This window comes from Acomys minous, assembly GCF_964271855.1.
Source record: "Acomys minous genome assembly, chromosome: 16".
Lineage (NCBI taxonomy): Eukaryota > Metazoa > Chordata > Mammalia > Rodentia > Muridae > Acomys > Acomys minous.
The window spans coordinates 73,959,297-73,977,531 of record NC_140498.1 but is presented as its reverse complement, the minus strand read 5'-3'; the positions used below and the strand labels follow the sequence as shown (position 1 = coordinate 73,977,531).

The 18,235-nt window shown below is 50.6% G+C and overlaps 1 protein-coding gene across 2 annotated transcripts in view; it reads right to left on the bottom strand.

Annotated features, from left to right (window-relative positions):
• HIP1 (huntingtin interacting protein 1) overlaps positions 1-18,235 on the bottom strand; it is a 125,809-nt gene that overhangs the window by 71,213 nt on the left and 36,361 nt on the right. Inside the window, exon 1 of one of the 2 annotated variants that reach the window (XM_084764579.1) lies at positions 9,464-9,605. The exons of the other annotated variant lie outside the window; for it this stretch is intronic. Within the exon in view, the coding sequence (XP_084620705.1) occupies positions 9,464-9,481 (18 nt within the window). The 5' untranslated portion in view covers positions 9,482-9,605. Of the gene's footprint in view, positions 1-9,463; positions 9,606-18,235 lie in introns of those variants that run through there. 2 annotated transcript variants of the gene reach the window in all.

Genomic DNA, 18,235 nt, shown 5'->3' with positions numbered 1-18,235 from the left:
AACCAGATGCCTGGGAAGGAGGGCACAGTCATTTCCTCAGATGAGAACATGCTGCCTAATGCCAATGCCCCCCAGTTTGGGGCCCAACATAACCAGGCAACAGAAAATGCAGGCCTCACTGATATTAAAATTGTACCTGGATGTACTGACGCACACGCCTGTCATCCCAGCACTGAGGAGGTGGAGGCAGGGGTGCCAGGAGTTCAAAGCCACCCTCGGCTACACAGTGAATTCAAGACCTGTATGTCAAGAGTCGGGGTAGGAAAGGGGGGTGGGTGGAGCATAGAAAAAAAGGGCTGGGGAGATGGCTCAGCGGGGAAACCATGAGGTCCCAAGTTTAGTCCTCAGCATCCATTTAAAAGGATGGGATGGTGACATACACTTGTAATCCGAGCATGGAGGAAATGGAGGTGGTGGGTACCTGGGCCTCCCTGGCCAGCTAGTTTGGAGAGCTCCAACCCAGTGAAAGACCATGTCTCAAAGAAATGGGGTGGATGAGGAACAAATGTCATCTAAGGCTGTCCTCTGGCTTCCACACACATGTGCCAGCATATCTACACACACACACACACACACACACACACACACACACACACACACACACACACACACACGCACAAGCAGGAGACAAAGCAAACCAGTAGTAAAGGGTATGGTCACCCTCGGCAGGCCAGGAAATGTCACACCAACAAGGCCGGGGGCAGGGTGGATCCTCCCTGCTCTGACCACAGGGTGTTGGCGTAAGCAGGGGCAGAGGGCGGGTGGGGGGAGTTGCTAATTTTGGAGGTGGATGTCATCAGCCACAGGGCTAAGGTTTGACTTCCTCAGAAAGCAAAGCTGTCAAGAACGCAAGACCGCTCACTTCTGTGTCTCCAGGGCCAAGGGCAAGGCTTCCTTAAGGGGAGGGAGGAGGAGGAGCCAAGAGAAGGGTAGGCGTGAGATGCAAGGCAGCAGGCTCCAAAGCGCCAGGGCAGGGCAACCCCCACCCGGACCCCTGGTTATTGGCTCAGGGTGGCAACACCATCAGATTCATCTTTTGACCTCTCTCTCTTTCCACCCCCCCACACCCTCCTTGTTTCTGACAAGGTCTCCCATAGCTCAGGTTGGCCTCGAACTCACCATACACCTTCCAAGTGCTGGGAACAGAACCCATGGCTTCAAGCATGCTAGCCCAGCTACATGCTCAGCTCAGAACTATCTTACTAAAGCATAGTTCTGGCAAGACGGCTCAGTGGGGAAAGGGGATTGATGCCAAGCCTTAATGACATAAGTTCGATCCCCGGGACCGACACGATGGAAAGAGAGAACTGACTCCCCCACGTTGTACTTAGATTCTGGCACACTCAAACACATGTGCACAAAGTAAATAAAGGCACACTTACAAACATGCAGAGCACTACTCCAACAGTAGCATGTGCTACGGCTTAGACCAGCGTTTCTCAAAGGCCCTTTATTGAAGGTTTTGTTTACCTCTTGTGACAATATAGTTTTTTTTTTCAGTACTAGAATTTGAACGATAGTCTTGTACCACTGCGCTGTATACTTAGCTCTCCTTAACTCTTTGCAAATCCTTATTTTTTTTTCTTCAGACAGCATCTCATGTAGCCCAGGCTAGCCTTGAACTATATGGATAGGAAGGCAAGCTCTTCCATGAAGTAATAAAGTCATGTGAACTCTTCCCTCATGGTTGGGATTAAAAACCTTGATCAAGGAGGCTTAGAGAGCAGCCTGGTCCTACCATCTCTTCAGACACAGCAAACATCTCTCCTCTCTTTTCCAGTGTTTGGGGGATGCCATGAGAAAATGCCATAATACAAGAGGCCCCTACCAGATGCCCTATCTGCTGCCTCTGTGATCCTGGACTTAACCAGCCTCTGGTGCTGTGAAAGATAAACCTTCTATTACTTACAAATCAACCCACATGAAGTGTTTTGTCATAGCAGCAGGAATGAACTAACACTAACTAGAAAACCTAGTTTATAAGGTTACAGGGCAAAGTATAGGAGACTGCTCCTGTCCCTCGGCTACCCAGCTCAAGAGAGATCAATAAAACCAATTCTTTCTTTATAGTCATGTATTTGTTTGTTTGTTTGGTTGGTTGATTGGCTTTTGTTTTTTGTTTTTTGTTTTTTTTCCGAGAGTTTCTCTATGTAGCCTTGGCTGGCCTTGAATGCACAGGCACAGAGATACAAGCACGCACGCACAAGCTGAAGCATTATGGCCCAAGTCCTTAAAATATAAAGAAGTGGGGCCAGGCATGGTGGCGCACGCCTTTAATCCCCGCACTAGGGAGGCAGTGGCAGATGGATCTCTGTGAGTTCGAAGCCAGCCTGGTCTACAAAGCAAGTCCAGGACAGCCAAGGCTACACAGAGAAACCCTGCGTGTGTGTGTGTGTGTGTGTATGTATGTATATATATATATATATAAAAAATAAAGAAGTGAATTTTAGCTGTACATGGTATCACATATCTATAATTCCAACACTCGGGAGGCTGAGGCAGGAGGATTTCTAGTTTGATGCTAGTCTGAGCTATACCGTGAGACCCTATCTTAAGAAGCAGTAAATGGACACACACTTGTCTTTGATATATGCACAAAGACCTCAAAGCAATAGTGGGACCCACATTCACAGAAGACTCAGGATAGAATGACGTCACGTCAGCCCCGCTGGATGTACTACAGCCCTCCCTGACTTGTCACCAAGTCCCTGCTTTGTGCCAGGCATTGGTCTAAATGACTTTACAGACTCTGGTGAGCAGATTCATCCGTCCTGGAAGGTTCTATAACCACCGCAGGGAAGGCCCCAGCACTTGAGAATTACAGGGAGGAGACTGAGAGTTCACAGTATCCTTGGCTATACAGTGAGTTCGAGGCCAGCCTGGGCCACACAACAGACTCCTTCTCAAAAACACAGAAACAAGCCAGGCGTGGTGGCGCACACCTTTAATCCCAGCACTCAGAAAGCAGAGGCAGGTGGATCGCTGTGAGTTCGAGGCCAGCCTGGTCTACAGAACGAGTCCAGGACAGCCAAGGCTACACAGAGAAAACCCTGTCTCGAAAAACAGAAACAAAAAACAAACAAACAACAACAACAACAACAACAAAAAAAACCTCAGAGAAACGAGGGCCAGCAAGATGGCGGCCCAGCAGGTGAATGTGCTTGCTGGGCCACCTGATGACGTGAGTTTAATCCCTGGAACCCATGAAAAAGGTGGGCTGGGACAGAGAGCCAACGTCACGGAGTTGCCCTCTGGCCTCCACATGCACACCAAGGCATGCACACCCTCCACACCAATGGTTGTCAACCGTCCTAATGCTGCCACCCTTTTACACAACTCCTCATGCTGTGGTGACCCTCCAGCCATAAAACTATTTTCTTTGCTACTTCTTAACTGCCATTTCACCACTGCTATGACTCATACTGTAAATATCTGATATTTCCAATGGGTCTTAGGTGACCCCTGTGAAAGGGTTATCTGACCCCCAAAGGGGTCGAGACCCACAGGTTGAGAACCTCCACTCCACAAGGAACCATTTTCCCCACACAATAATAATAAATCATGTACTTCAGCCCCAAGCTCAGCCTTTGATGGTTCCCCCCATGGGCAGACATCTGATGTCATCAAATATTCACCAGTGGCATCAGCTGGCGAATCTGCTGTCCCCCGCTCATTTGTACCCTCAATCAGAGAGATAACGAGACCTGGGAAAATCGGTTTCCCAGAGCTGTCGACTGAAACACAGATGAGACTCTGCTCTTCAGCCCAATTGGGGGACTAAAGGGTTGCGGGGAGACTCAGTCACCTCAGGCTCCGGCGAGGTTTTGGGTATCACGTTGTCACAATAACCAGCGTATAAAAAAATATTTCCTATTTCAGGTGTAGCTGGGCACGGTGGCACATGCCTGTAATCCCAGCACTTGGGAAGCCAGGGAAGGATTGGGAGTTCCAGGACATTCTCAACTATAAGGTGAGAATTGATCTGAATTAAAAAAAAAAAAAGATTGAAGGCATAGCTCAGTAGTAGAGCACTTGCCCAGAAATCCCCTAGTGCACGACTCAGTGGTAGAGCACATGCCTAGAATCCCCCAATGAGGGGCCAAGGACATGGCTCCAGTGCCTAAAATCCCTCAGTAAGGGTCCTGGAACATGGCTCCAAGGTACATTTGTTTAACACTTGCAAGGTTCTGAGTTCCATCCCCCAGCACTGCAAAAAGTGAACCAAGAGAATGATTTTCGGTGACGGCCAGCTGTTTATTTTTGTTACGTTCTGTTTTTCTTATTTGCCTTTGTTTTGTTTGAGACAAGCTCTTGCTATGTAGCTCTGGCTGTCTGAGAACTCACTATATAGGACCAGGCTGGCTTTGAACTCACAGAGATCTGCCTGCTTTGCCTCCCTAGTTAGTGCTAGGGTGCCTAGTGCGCCACCATATCCAGGGACCTGTTTCTTTAAAAAAAAAAGTTTCAGAAGCAATCTGTGCTGGCTAGTTTTATGTCAACTTGGCACAAGCTAGGGTCATCAGAGAGGAGGGAGCCTCAATTGAGAAAACGCCTTCATAAGATCAGGCTGCAGGGCATTCTCTTAATTAGTGATGGATGGGGGAGGGCACACCCCATTGTGGGCAGTGCCATCCCTGGGCTGGTGGTCCTGGATTCTATAAGAAAGCAGGCTGAGCAAGCCGCGTGCGCGCATACACACACATGTGTACACACACACACACACACACACACACACACACACACACACACACACACACACTATGGCCTCTCTATTTGTTCCTGCCTCCAGGTTCCTGCACTGCTTGAGTTCCTGTCCTGACTTCCTTTAATGATGAGCAGTGATATGGATGTGTAAGCCAAATAAATGCCAAGCTGCTTTGGTCATAGAGTGACCCTAACCAGGACACAACCCAAGTACAATTCATAAGATCATATACAAAGGTGCTTGCCTCTAGGCCTGAAACCCGAGTCTACATGGGACCCACATGGTGGAAGGAGAGGGGTAACTGACTCCTGCGGGTTGTTACCCCCATATATATGTTTATGTGCATACATATTCATATATGTAAATATCATCATCATCATCATCACTTAGTATCATGCAGGGAGTCAGGTGAACTTTAACCTGGCTTTTTCAACAAAGACCACCCTGGGGTTTGAAACCCTCAAGGCTAGTAATGATGGGTTCTGTCAGGTATGTGGTTGGAATAATGGGTTTGGGGGGGGTCAACCCTAAAACTCTAGACTACCACTGTGAGGATTCAAACCAAAGACGGGAACGAGGGTGTGTGTGTGTGTAGGAAAAGGTCAGAATAGAAAGCAACCCAGGCCTCCTGCGGGAATGGGAGGCGGGCGCCAAGTGCCCAGGGTTGGGAAGGTTCTCTTAGCGACACAGTCCAGGATCTGTGTTCCTCACAAAGAATCGGGGACAATGGCTTCTGGGCTGGGCACTGGGCTGCTCAATGATTAATGAGAATCAAATATCACTTTTGTTTAGACTCCAGGCTAAAAGGGGAGAGAGGCCATCAATACACAGCCTCTGCGCTTACAGTTCCCAAGAGCATTGCCAGCCCCTACAGGCCGAGAGCCATGGCTGGCATTTAAGGCCTTCCTGGCCCGGCCACAACCAACCAGCCAGCCATTTCCTGATCTACAATCTCTGTGCCCAGCCTCACCCAGTGGGCTCTGCCCATTCCTCTGCCAATGACCAATATCCTTGACTCCACTACAACAGCCAATTCCACCCAGCCCTCCAGACACAGGCAGCCATGACCCTTTTATTTTATTACTGGGTGCATGTGCGTGTGAAGGCCACCTTTGATGCTGGTCCTCAGGAGCCATCCAGTTTGCGTGCGTGCGTGCGTGCGTGCGTGGTGTGTGATAAACGTATGTGTTTTAGTGTGTATGCCCATCCATGTGGATGCATTCGAAGGCTAGAGGTTGATTGACATTAGGACATTCTTCAGTCACTTTGCTGCTTTTTGTGGTTTTGTTGTTGTTTTTGGTTTTTCGAGACAATGCTTCTCTGTGTATCCTTGACTCGCTTTGTAGACCAGGCTGGCCTTGAACTACTCACAGTGATCCACCTGCCTCTGCCTCTGAGTGCTGGGATTAAAGGCATGTACCACCATGCCTAACTCTACTTTTTGTTTTTTAAAAGTAGCGTCTCACTATGTAGAGACCGGCTGGTGTCGAACTTAGAGAGTTCCACTTGCCTCCGCCTCCCAGGGCTGGGATTTAAGGCTGCATGATCACATCTAGCTCTACATTATTTTTTGAAACGTGATCTCTCACTGCAACCAGTGCCTACCTACTGACTAGGTGAACTGGCTAGCCAGCAAGCTCCTAGGACCTGTCTGCCTCATGGTGACAGACATATGCCACCATGCCCAGCTTTTATGTGACTGGTGGGGATCCAAGCTTGAGTGCTCACGCTGTGTAGCTAGTACTTTTACCCACTGAACTGTCCCCAAACCTCCATCTTATGACTTCTCACTAGCCGGGAACCCCTCTGATTCAGCTAGCCTAGCCAGAAAGCCCCTGCCTGTCCCCCCCCACCCCCACTCCCAGTGCTTGGATTACAATTGTTCACCACCCCAAACCAACTTTTCCCCTAATCTATTTCCCACAAAGGATCTGAACTCTGCATTTGAGTCTCTATGGCCCTTCATATCTTCTACTCAGAGCCTGCACAGACAGGCACCTGCTGCCTGGCCTGACTGCCCCAGGGAGCAGGAAGCCTTGGGCTCTATTTCTTTGTGCCTGTGACCCCAACAGTTGGTACAACAATGATAGGAAATAAATAAATACCATGAGATTCAGAAGGGATAGAAGAAAGAAGAAGCAATATGACTAGGGCCGGTTGGCAAGATGGCTCATTGGTACGGGTGCCTGCCGCCAAGCCTAAAGACCTGAGTTCAATCCCCGGAGTCTACATTGATAGAATGTTAGATAAAAGATAGGGAACCATCTCTTGTAAACTGTCCTGCAAGTGCCACGCATGGTCCATGGTATATGCATAAATACACACACACACACATACATATAAACATACATGCAAATAAATATGATTTTTTTTAAAGGCAGAAGTCCCTGACCCCAGCAAATTGGGAGGAATTTGAATGAAAGCAGTTGGAAGCTTAGGTCCACCTGGAGTAGCAGCCATGGCACCCTAAACTACAGCTCAGACAGGTGGCTCTTTAGTGTTGCCATGACACCTGCAGGAAAGGACCAGCCAGTCCAGTTTCCCACCGGGCCACCTCTCTAGCGGGAGAGAGGACAACTTGAGGGAGTCAGTTCTCTCTTTCTACCATGTGGGTCCCAGGGACCAAACTCAAGCCATCAAGTTTGGCAGCAAGTGTTTCTACCCACTGAGCCATCTTCATCACTCCTAAGTGATGAAGCAGCAGCAGCAGCAGCAGCAGCAGCAGCAGGTGAGTGCTGTGTCAAGGCAAGATGACAACCTTATGGAGCTGGTTCTCTCCTTCCACCTTCATAGGGGTTGTGGGGATTGAACTCAGGTTGTCAGACTTGCATGGCGAGTGCTTTACAGGATGGGCCACCTCATCAACCCTCTTCATCTGCCCCCTCCTCCTCTTCTTTTGGGCGGTTTTAAAAGACAGGGTTTCTCTGTGTAGCTTTGGCTGGCCCAGACTCACTTTGTGGACCAGGCTGGCCTTGAACTCATAGAGATTCCCTCCCTGCCCTCCCCCCACCCCACCCCCACCTCCTAGCGTGCTGAGATTACAGGCAAGCGCCACCTCGCCCGCTTTCCCCCTTTCTTTTTGCGCATGTGTATGGGGGGGGGGGAGATGCGTGGGCGCAAGTCAGACAGCCAGATCGCGGGTGCCATCACATAAGTTTTGTTTGTTTGTTTTTGTTTTGGTGACACAAGACCTTTTCCTCAGCCTGGAACTTGCAAACGAAAACTAGGTTGGGTGATCAGCGAGCCCAGAGGGATCCTCCAGCCCCACCTCCCCAGAGCTGGGATTGCAAGTGTGTGCCGCCACACCTGGGTCTGTTTTCACAGGGTTCAAGGGCTTAATCTCTATTTCTTCTGCCTTCACGTTACAAACTTGAGTTATCTCTCTAGCCCTCAGGAAGGTTCTTTTTTTTCTTTTTTAGGGTTCTAAGTTTTCGAAAGTACAAACACAGGGAATGAGGGCAAGGTCTAGTCCCCTTGGGATTGTCCCACCACAGACAAACTTTGTCTTCACAGGAAAACCAGAGTTCAGGAGACGCCCGCCCTCCCCCCACCCCTCCCCCAGCCCTCACCACCTCACAGGGGTGCAGACACTCAGCCTCTTGGAAATGAGCCTCCTGCCAAGGGAAAGAGAATTCACACCTGTCACCCACTTTTGATCCGGAACCAAGATAGAGTGCCAAAGGTTATGTATGCAGGGACCAGAACCGACTTGCCTTCTCTAGGGTACATCTGCACCCTGAAAATGAACCCTCTGGAGAAAATTAACCTCAAACCTTCTCCTCTATAAGCTACAGGTCCCCAAGTCGCCTGCAGTCACACACAGATTCCAAATCTATTTCCTTCCTCTGCATTCTTGGGACGCTCAAAGTCGGAACCCACCATTGGGGGGTGGGGGAGGGGGGAGCGCCAAAGATGGAAAATCCCCGTCTAAAGTCAGCCGGAGTGGTAGTGGTCTCCCTGGGGAAACCTGCAGTGCCCTCCTGAGATACTCCCTCCATCCCTCTAGAATCCCCCAAAATGACACCCCTCAGAGTTGCTCGTGGGTCTCAATCAATGAGCAACAATCTTGGCATCTCCCGCAGTATCTGGCGTGGGGGCGGGGCTGCTCTGGGGGCAGGGCGCAGACCCCTCCGTTCTAAAGGAACCAATAGATTAGATATTTTAACCGGCCAAGAAAGGGGCCGCTGCTCCCCAGGCCCACCAAAGCTGAGGCTTACATCTGACCAGTCTAGCACACGGCCCCTCCGAGAGCCCGCGCGCGGGTCTGAGAGTGAGGGTCGTCTGGTTCCTGCCCCCTTACTTTGGCCAAAGCCAGGGTTTCTCCTCACTCGCCCTCCGGGAACACCTGTACCTTCCAGCCCACAAACCTTCCAAGTAGACCGCCCCCCGCCCCCAGCCCTGTGTTAGTAGGGGGCACCGAAGAGACAGCAAGAAGCCCCTTCCTGCAGTGCTGCCCTCCCTCCCCCCGCCTCGCAGGTCGACTAATTTAGGAAAGTGAGCCCGGCCCAGGGCAGCCCTGGCAGCTGGCGCGGCGGGAAACTGGGAGCCTCAGCCCCGCGGGCTAGCCGCCTCCAGATCCTTGGCCGGGTTCTCCCTTTCTCCCAGCGCTCTGCGGAGCGGGGCCAACAGGCAGGAGAACCAACAATCCAGAAAACTTTCAATGGATCACGCTGCAGACCAGGGGGGAGGGGGAGAGATGGGATGCGAGGCGGGTGGGGGCGGGGAGCTCGGGGACAGAGCCTCAAAGCTCTCACTTACCATCTTGTTCACATCCATGACCGAAGCGGTAGGGTGTTCTCCCCACTCCCCGAGAGATCCCGGGTACCCTCCACAGAAAGCTGGTGGTGGCTACTGCAGCCCTGGGGGTGCCATGCTGCTTGCTGGCAACGGCAGCCGACGGGGGCCCTGGTGGTGGCCGGCGGCACCGCGGCTGGACTGAGGACGGCGGGGGCGGGGCAGAGAGGGAAGGGGATGGAAGGGGAGGGGACCGGAGGGGAAGGGCGCTGGCGGGGGAGGCGCGGTCCCTCGGTGGGGCTGGAGAATGTGCTGTGGAGGGGAGGGCCCGGGAAACCCCGAGATCCGCCGCAAGAGGTGAGGACACCCCGCGATGGATTCCGGGACCCTGAGGTCCCTGGGAGCTCAGAGAGGAGGGTGTGATTTGAATAACAAAAGGTCTCTTTCCGCAGCTGTCCAGGCTGATGGGACAGGATCACAGGCGAGCCAGGAGCTGGAGGCCGCCAGGAAATGTGTGTGTGTGTGTGTGTGTGTGTTTGTGCATGTATGGCGCGCGCGTGTTTCCGTGGAGGGCTCAGTGGGGCTCAGGAAATGCGCGGGGGAGGTGGTAGAAGGGGCGGGAGAGATGCCCCCTCAACTACCACCAGCAGGCACATTCCAGCGAGGGCAGGGGTCCACCCCCTTGTCCCCTCTCCACTTGGCTACCCCACCCCACCCCCCGTGGACAAAGAGGTAATTCAGAGACTGGGGTTGGCCTCCTGAAGCTAATCCCCAGAGGCCTTCCAATAAGAGGCTGGGGGCTCTAAACAGATGGTCAAGTGGAAATGAAGATACCAGCGTTCAAAGGACAGGCTCCGGCTCCGAAATCGCCAAAAGCTTGTTCCCCCCCGCCCCCCCCCCCATCTCCTTTCTGGAGGAGAGATTGAATGGATTGGCTTCTAAATTGGGGGGCCTACACCCTCTGAGAACCTCTACCTTTACAGCCAAACGCCGCTCCCCACCAACTTGCCACCCTTTAGGAGAATCCCTTGGCTGCCTCCCGGCTCCAGAAGCCACAGCTGGTGCCTAGGCTCCTTTGGTGTAAGGTTTCCCAGGAGACAAAAGCTGGCCTTCACTCCTCCCAAATCAGAGGCAGCAAGGTTCGCCCTGTATTTAAGACACCAGGGAGCTGACAGTCCATTTAGGACAACTCTTCGTTATACAGGAAGGAAATCGAGGCCCAGAGGAGAGGGAATTGGGCCCCCTGGTAATAAACCTCAATACCGACGATGCCACCCAAGCCCCAAAGGACTTCCGGAGACGCTCCGCAGTTGGAGCACCCTGCTTTGAAAACCTTTGCCAATTTTATCTGTGCGCTGCATGGGGAGGGAGGCAAGATGGAAGCCAGAGGGCACTTGTCTTGTTGAATCCTCCAGGGGTTTTGTTTGTTGTTTGATTGTTTGTGCACATGCGCAGGCAGGTGTCAGCGCAAGTGTGGTGGGGTCAGAGGGCAACTACAGAGAGTCCACTCTCTCCTTCTTCGGGTAACAGACGCCGATGGTGAGGCTTGCCTGGCAGCAGGTGCCTTCTTGCCGCCTTTTCTTTTTTTTTTGAGATAGGGTCTGTCCCTCATCTGGCTGGGCTGACTGGACAGTGAGTGCCAGGAATACATTGGTCTTCACTTCCTCAACACTATGCCCAGCTTTTCACACAGGTTCCGAGGACATGAGTTCAAGTGCTCCTGCTCCCAGCAAGCTCTTCACTGACTGCGCCATCTCCCTGCACCCCCACACCCCATTTAATAGTTTGTTGTTTTGTGTATGTGAGCACTTTGCTTATTGACGTGTACCATGTGCAGGCCTGGTGCCTGTGGGGGTCAGAAGACTACACAGGATTCCCTTGAGTGATTTACAGTTGATTGTGAACCGCCGTGTGGGTTCTAGAAACTGAACCCAGGTTCTCTGCGAGAGCAGCCACTGAACCATCTCCCCAGCCCCTGGCTTTGTTTACAGGTTTTTTTGTTTGTTTGTTTTGAGATGACCTCACTATGTAGCCCTAACTGGCCTGGAACTCTGTATAAACTAGGCCCTAAATCCATAGAGTTCCACTTGCCTCTACCTCCCTAGGGCTGGGACCTGCAGTAGCCTCTTTTTTTTTTTTTTTTTTTTTTTGAGACGCAGTCTCATGGAGCTTTCTGTGTAGCTGAAGATGAGTTTGACAAGCCCTTCAAAAGGAAGGATAGGCCCCGCCCACTACCAGCAAGTAAGCAGACCCTGGGCCTCTCAGTACCTACAGGAAGGAGCCTGCTGAGCAGGCTTGCAGCCCCTCCCTCCCCCACACCCCCCTGCCATCAAAATTCTTTTTGTTGTTGTTGTTTGTTTTTCGAGACTAAGTTTCTCTTGTAGTTCTGCCTGTCCTGGACTCACTTTGTAGGCCAGGCTGGCCTCGAACTCATAGATATCCACCTGCCTTGGCCACCGGGGAGTGCTGGGATTACAGGCGTGTGCCACCACACCCAGCTGCAATCAGAGCTCTAATCTGTGAAGTTGGGGCTGGTTTTCGGTGGGTGGGGGCGAGAGCATTCAATCAGAGTAATCTATATGGGGAAGTTATGTGCAGGGAGCTAGGTGTGGTGGCTCCTGTGAGCAATTTCAGCACTAATGCAGGAGGATCAGGCTATCCAGAGTTAGCCTGGGTTATGTAGCCGGAAGCCGCAAGATGCTGCCTCGAAAACGGTAACAAAGCTTGCGAACCATTAAGCCTGAAATTAGTCGACAGTCCAAGGATTCCCAACAGATTTTTTTTTTTTTGAGTGTGGGCTTCTGCTTTTGTTGTTGTTGTTGGGTTGTTTTGGTTTTGTTTTTAAACAGGGCTTCTCTGTGTAGCCTTGGCTATCCTGGACTTGCTTTAGAGACTAGGCTGGCCTTGAACTCACAAAGATCCACCTGCCTCTGCCTCCCTAGTGCTAGGATCTTAAAAGTCTGTGCAGCTTCTGCCCAGCATTTGTTTGTTTGTTTTTTTTTAAAAAAACAAAGTCTTTTTAAAAACAATACTCTTGGGCCGGGCGTGGTGGCGCACGCCTTTAATCCCAGCACTCGGGAGGCAGAGATAGGCGGATCGCTGTGAGTTCGAGGCCAGCCTCGACTACAAAGCGAGTCTAGGACAGCCAAGACTACACAGAGAAACCCTGTCTCGAAAAAACCAAAAAAAAAATAAAAATAAAAATAAAAATAAAAACAATACTCTATGTAGTATTTCTGTTTCTCCTGTCTCTCCCTTACAAATGCTGAGATTATTATTAACACCTGGCTGGCCTGGAACTTCCTATTCGGACCACGCTGGTCTGGAACTCTCCTTGATCCACCTGCCTCTGCCTCCAGAGTGCTGAAATTAAAGGCGTATGTTTTTGTGTCCAGCTGTAAATACCCCTACTTTAGGTGATGCTTTTAAATTTTTATTTCTTTTTGAGACAGGCACTATATTGCCTAGACCTTGGCCTGGAACTGGGATTATAGGTGTGTACCACCATACCCAGCTGGCGTCTGCTTCCCCCTCCCATCTTTTTAAAGATTTATTTATTTATTATGTATACAATGCTCTGCCTGCATGTGTGCCTGCCTGCCAGAAGAGGGCACCAGATCTCATTAAAGATGGTTATGAGCCACCATGTGATTGCTGGGAATTGAACTCAGGTCCTCTGGAAGAGCAGACAGTGCCCTCTCTCCAGCCCCTGGGGGTCTGCTTTTTAAAGACAAGGTCTTACTATCTCCTCCTCTTCCTGGAACTCACTTTATATGGCCCAGGTTGGCCTTGAACTCACAGCAACCCCCTGCCAAGCGCCCCAGAGTGCTGTGTACGCATCAATACCTTAAAAAAAAAAAAAGGCACTGGGGATTGGAACTTACATCCTCATGCTTGAAGAACAAACGCTCTTAACCCGCAGAGCCATTTCTTTAGCCCTTGCCAACACTGTTCAAACCTGGGACAGATGGTTGAGGTGACTGGACTCTTTAACACTGGCCATCCGATTCTCCCTGCATCCCGCCCTCTGCCCCTGAAGTCTCCAGCCCGAGGCACTGGGCTACCCTTGCCTATATAATCCAACCATTTGGATTGGTAGAACCTCTGGATCTGCTGCTCTTTTTGAGCCTCCTAATTACTGCAGCTGGTTCCCCTCTCTTCCTTCTCCCTTCCCTTCCCTTCCCCTCTCTCCTCAACATGGTCCAGAGTCATGTCCGCTCTGGACTCTCCCAGATGTGTCTGCCTCTGGCTATGTTCTCTCTTTTATCTACAATAAATTTTCTCCTCCTCCACACCTAGGAGCAGTCATGTCATTTCCTTTTCATTTCAATTTTTTTTTTTTCATCCAAACACCTTTGATTGTGACCTAGTAACATAAATTTCCAGTTTCTGGCCTCCAGAGCTGTGAGAAGACAGGATTCTATTTCTATTTTTTTTTTTTTGGTTTTTTGAGACAGAGTTTCCCTGTGTTGCCTTGGCTGTCCTGAACTCGCTTTGTAGACCAGGTTGGCCTCGAATTCACAGAGATCCACCTGCCTCTGCCTCCCAGAGTTCTGGGATTACAGGAGCGTGCCAACATGCCCAGCCCGTTTCAGTTTTTATTACATGTTTGTGTGTGTGTGTGTGTGTGTACTTGCAGAAATCAGTTATTTTTCCACAATGTGGGTCCGAGGATCGAACTCAGGTCGCTGGGCTTGGTGGCAAGCACCCTTACCCACTGAGCCATGTCCCTAGGCCCAGAATTCTAATGTTTTAACTACCTAGCTTGTGGTCAGATTTGTTGTAGCACTTACAGGAGATGCACACACCGCTCAAAGGTCAGTAAGTGCTGAAGCTCACCTAAGTTGCCTATGGGCTGGGCTGGGCTGTGACGGAAGGACTGCCTAGCCATTTACAGGGGCAAGGCCTGTAGAGAAGTGCTTTAGAAAACAGCCTCTGAGGACTGCTGAGCTGGCTCAGCTGGTAAAGGTGCTTGTGGACAAGCCTAAAGATCTAAGTTTGACCCCGGTGAAAAGAGTCAACTGATTGCTGTAAGTGGCCTCTGATCTCCAAATAAGGACGGTGGCATGGGTGTGATCCCAAATAAATAAATAAAGACTTTTAAAATTTTAAGCAAAAATGTACATGCATGCATCTTCCTCGCTAATTCTTCCTACAGGAATTTAATTGTAAGTTCCCATCAGCCCTACCTTAAATAAAATGTGAATCCTAATTCGAGTTATTTTGTACCAAGACCCTTAATGCTATGGCCTCCTCTCCCTCCCTTGTAGTCTGCGTTCTCCTAGCCTCCAAGCCCTCTCACTTCATCAGACTGGTCATCTGTAGAAATTTAGTAGGACTGGGTCTCAAAATAAAAAGCATAAAGTGGACTGAGGGTGCAGCTCAGCTGTAGAGCATCTATCTACAATCCCCATTGAGGGGCTGGTTGTGTGGCTCAGTGGTAGAGCACCTGCCTAGAATCCTCCAGTGAGGGGCTGGGGTGTGGCTCAGTGGTAGAGCACCTTCCTAGAATCCCTCAGTGAGGGGCTGGGGTGTGGCTCAGTGGTAGAGCCCCTGCCTAGAATCCCCCAGTGAGGGGCTGGGGTGTGGCTCAGTGGTAGAGCCCCTGCCTAGAATCCCCCAGTGAGGGGCTGGGGGTGTGGCTCAGTGGTAGAGCACCTGCCTAGAATCCCCCAGTGAGGGGCTGGGATGTGGCTCAGTGGTAGAGCACCTGCCTAGAATCCCCCAGTGAGGGGCTGGGGTGTGGCTCAGTGGTAGAGCACCTGCCTAGAATCCCCCAGTGAGGGGCTGGGGGGTGGCTCAGTGGTAGAGCACCTGCCTAGAATCCCCCAGTGAGGGGCTGGGGCTGGGGCTCAGTGGTAGAGCACCTGCCTAGAATCCCCCAGTGAGGGGCTGGGGTGTGGCTCAGTTAAAATCTTACAGAAAGCTGGGAGAAGGCTGCCATTCCTTGACAAACCTACAGGGGGTAGGGGGTGGGGGGAGGCTAGTGGAAGTGTCCTGGTGGAGGCTGACACCTACTGGTGACTAGATTTGCGCAGCCTAGCCCTACACATATCCCACCAATGGCCTTAGGTGCCAAGTTGGGCAGGGTCTCTCCGTGTTAGCCTTGGCTGTCCTGGACTCACTTTGTAGACCAGGCTGGCCTCAAACTCACAGCGATCCACCTGCCTCTGCCTCCGGAGTGCTGGGATTAAAGGCGTGCGCCACCACACCCAGCTTGTGTTATAGCGATTAGACTTCAGTAATTCCTAGTAATAAGGTTACTTATTAGGAATCAAACAATCCTCCTTGTCAAAGGGCTGGTAGACTTAGTTGTTATGCTCTTGTATTTAAGAACAAGGCTCTCTACAGGGCTGTGGGTGTTTACAAAATGCCTTCTGAACTATTATCTCATTCAATCCCTATGAGCATCTGGTAGGCTGGGGCAGAACGTACTGTTATGACTACATGGATATTTGCTGATCAGAGTTACAGAGGGTGACCATGGAACCTGGGGATAAATGGATGGGCCAGAGATCCATAGATTTGCTTTTAGTATCTTTCCCTTATTGGTTTATCTGTACCTGTGAGCCTCCATGTGGATGCTGAGAATCGAACCCAGATCCTCTAGGAGAGCAGCCATTGCTGTTAAACACAGAGCCATCATCTCTCCAGCCCCTGACCTGCCTCCAGAGTGCTGGGGTTACAGGTGTGCACGACCACACCCACCCTACATCTCTTCACTTTTGTCTCCTTTGCTTTCCTTTTTTGCACTGAAATGATGGGCCTAGGTGGTGGCTCAGTGGGCAGAGTGCTTGCCTAGCATGCACGAAGCCCTGAGCTCCGTTCCAGGGTCACAGAAACACAGCATGGTGGTACATGCCTTGTAATCCTAGCACTCAGGAGGCAGAGGCCAGAGAAATAGGGATTTGAGGTCATCTTTGGCTACACAGTGGGTTTAAGGCCAGCCTGGGCTACACGAGACACTTTGTCATGCAACATGGCTGGAGAGATAGCTCATCAGATAAAAAGCTCTTGCCTGTGGAAGTCTTGACAACCTGAGTTCAAACCCTGGGGCCCACATGTTGGTAAAAGGATAGGACAGATTCCAAAAAGTTGTCCTCTGACCTTCACTTTTGTGCCATGGCACAATCACACCCACACATATATGTACACACACAATAATAAATTAGATAAATAGAAAATTTAGGAAAGGAGGAAATGATTAAGCAAAGTAACGGGTAAGAAAAGAGTAGAGACGGCTCATGGCTACTCTATCAGAGTTCTGGGGTCTGCATCTCAGCATCCACAGGAGATGGCTCAAATACCTCTAACTCCAGCTCTGGGGGAATTTGCTGCCCCCTTCTGGCCTCTGTGGATACTTGCACACAGATGCACACACACACACACACACACACACACACACACACACACAATAAAATAAGGACATCTTTGTTGTTGTTTGTGTTTTGAGACAAAATTTCTCTCTGTGGTCCTGGCTGTCCTGGCTTGGAACGCAAGAGATAAACCTGTCTCTCCCTCCGGAGTGCTGGAATTAAAGATGTGCCCAACCACACCTAGCTATAAAACAAATCTTTAAAGGGCGGGGAGGGGAGAATACAAGAAAACCTACGGGTTAGTTAAGCATCCCTCTGGGAGTGTCTGTGAGGCGCCTCCAGAGAAAGATCCTGAGGGCGCTGAACTACTCAATGGATTAATAATTTAATGCATTCATACTGTGCCATTAGAGAAGATTGCCAAAGGTAGGGTGGGACCCAGTTGGAGGAAAGTCACTGGGTAAAACTTTGTTTTTATCTTTTGAAACAGCATCGCGTGTAGCTTGGGCTATCCTCTAACGCCTGTAACTCCTGATCCTCCTGCCTCCACCTCCTGCCTGCTGAGATGATCACAGGCTCGTCTCACCACGGCCAGTCTGTGTGGAACGCAGGGCTCTGTGCACACAAGGCCTGCACACCACTGAGTTCCATCCCCAGGCCATTTTCTCTTCTTTGTTTGTTTGTTTGTTTGTTTGTTTGAGACAGGGCTTCTCTGCGTAGCCCTGGTTGTCCTGGAACTAGCTCTGTAGACCAGGATGGCCTTGAACTCACAGACAAACACCTGTCTCTGCCTCCCAAGTGCTGGGATTAAAGGCGTGCGCCACCACCACCACCGCCACCACCACCACCTGACCTTGTTTGTTTTTATGTCAATCTGAGACCCTAGCCCATGAAATATTACTGCCCATATTCAGGGTAGGCCTTCTCCCCCTAGTTAAATATCTCTGAAAACACTTTCATGAGTCTATTATTTATTTATTTAGAGGCAGGGTCTCGATATGTAGCCCTGGTTGACCTTGAACTTAATATGTAGTCTAGGCTGCCTTCAAACTCAGAGATAATTCTGCCTTTACCTCCGTGTGTGTGTGTGTGTGTGTGTGTGTGCGCATGTGCATGCAGTGTGTGTCAGAGAAAGAAATAGAGGGGGGGGGAGAGAACATGTGGGGGTCAACAGATGATTTAAGGGAGTTCCTTTTCTCCCTCTCCAATACGTGCCCCAGGGACTGAACTCCAGCTGTCAGTCATGGTGTCAAGTACCTTTACCAGCCGCACCATCTTGCTGGCCCAGGACCCGAGACCCTCAGTCTCATCTAGTGGACAACCAAGATTAGTTACCACATACACTACATATAGGGGCAGTAGGGTGGAGCTAGGCAACTCTCTTGGGGCAGCGGGTCCCCAGAAGTATGTCCTATAGAGCCCTGGACTTCTTAGACTTATACTCAGGAAGACAAATTTAGCCTTCTGACTGCACCATACC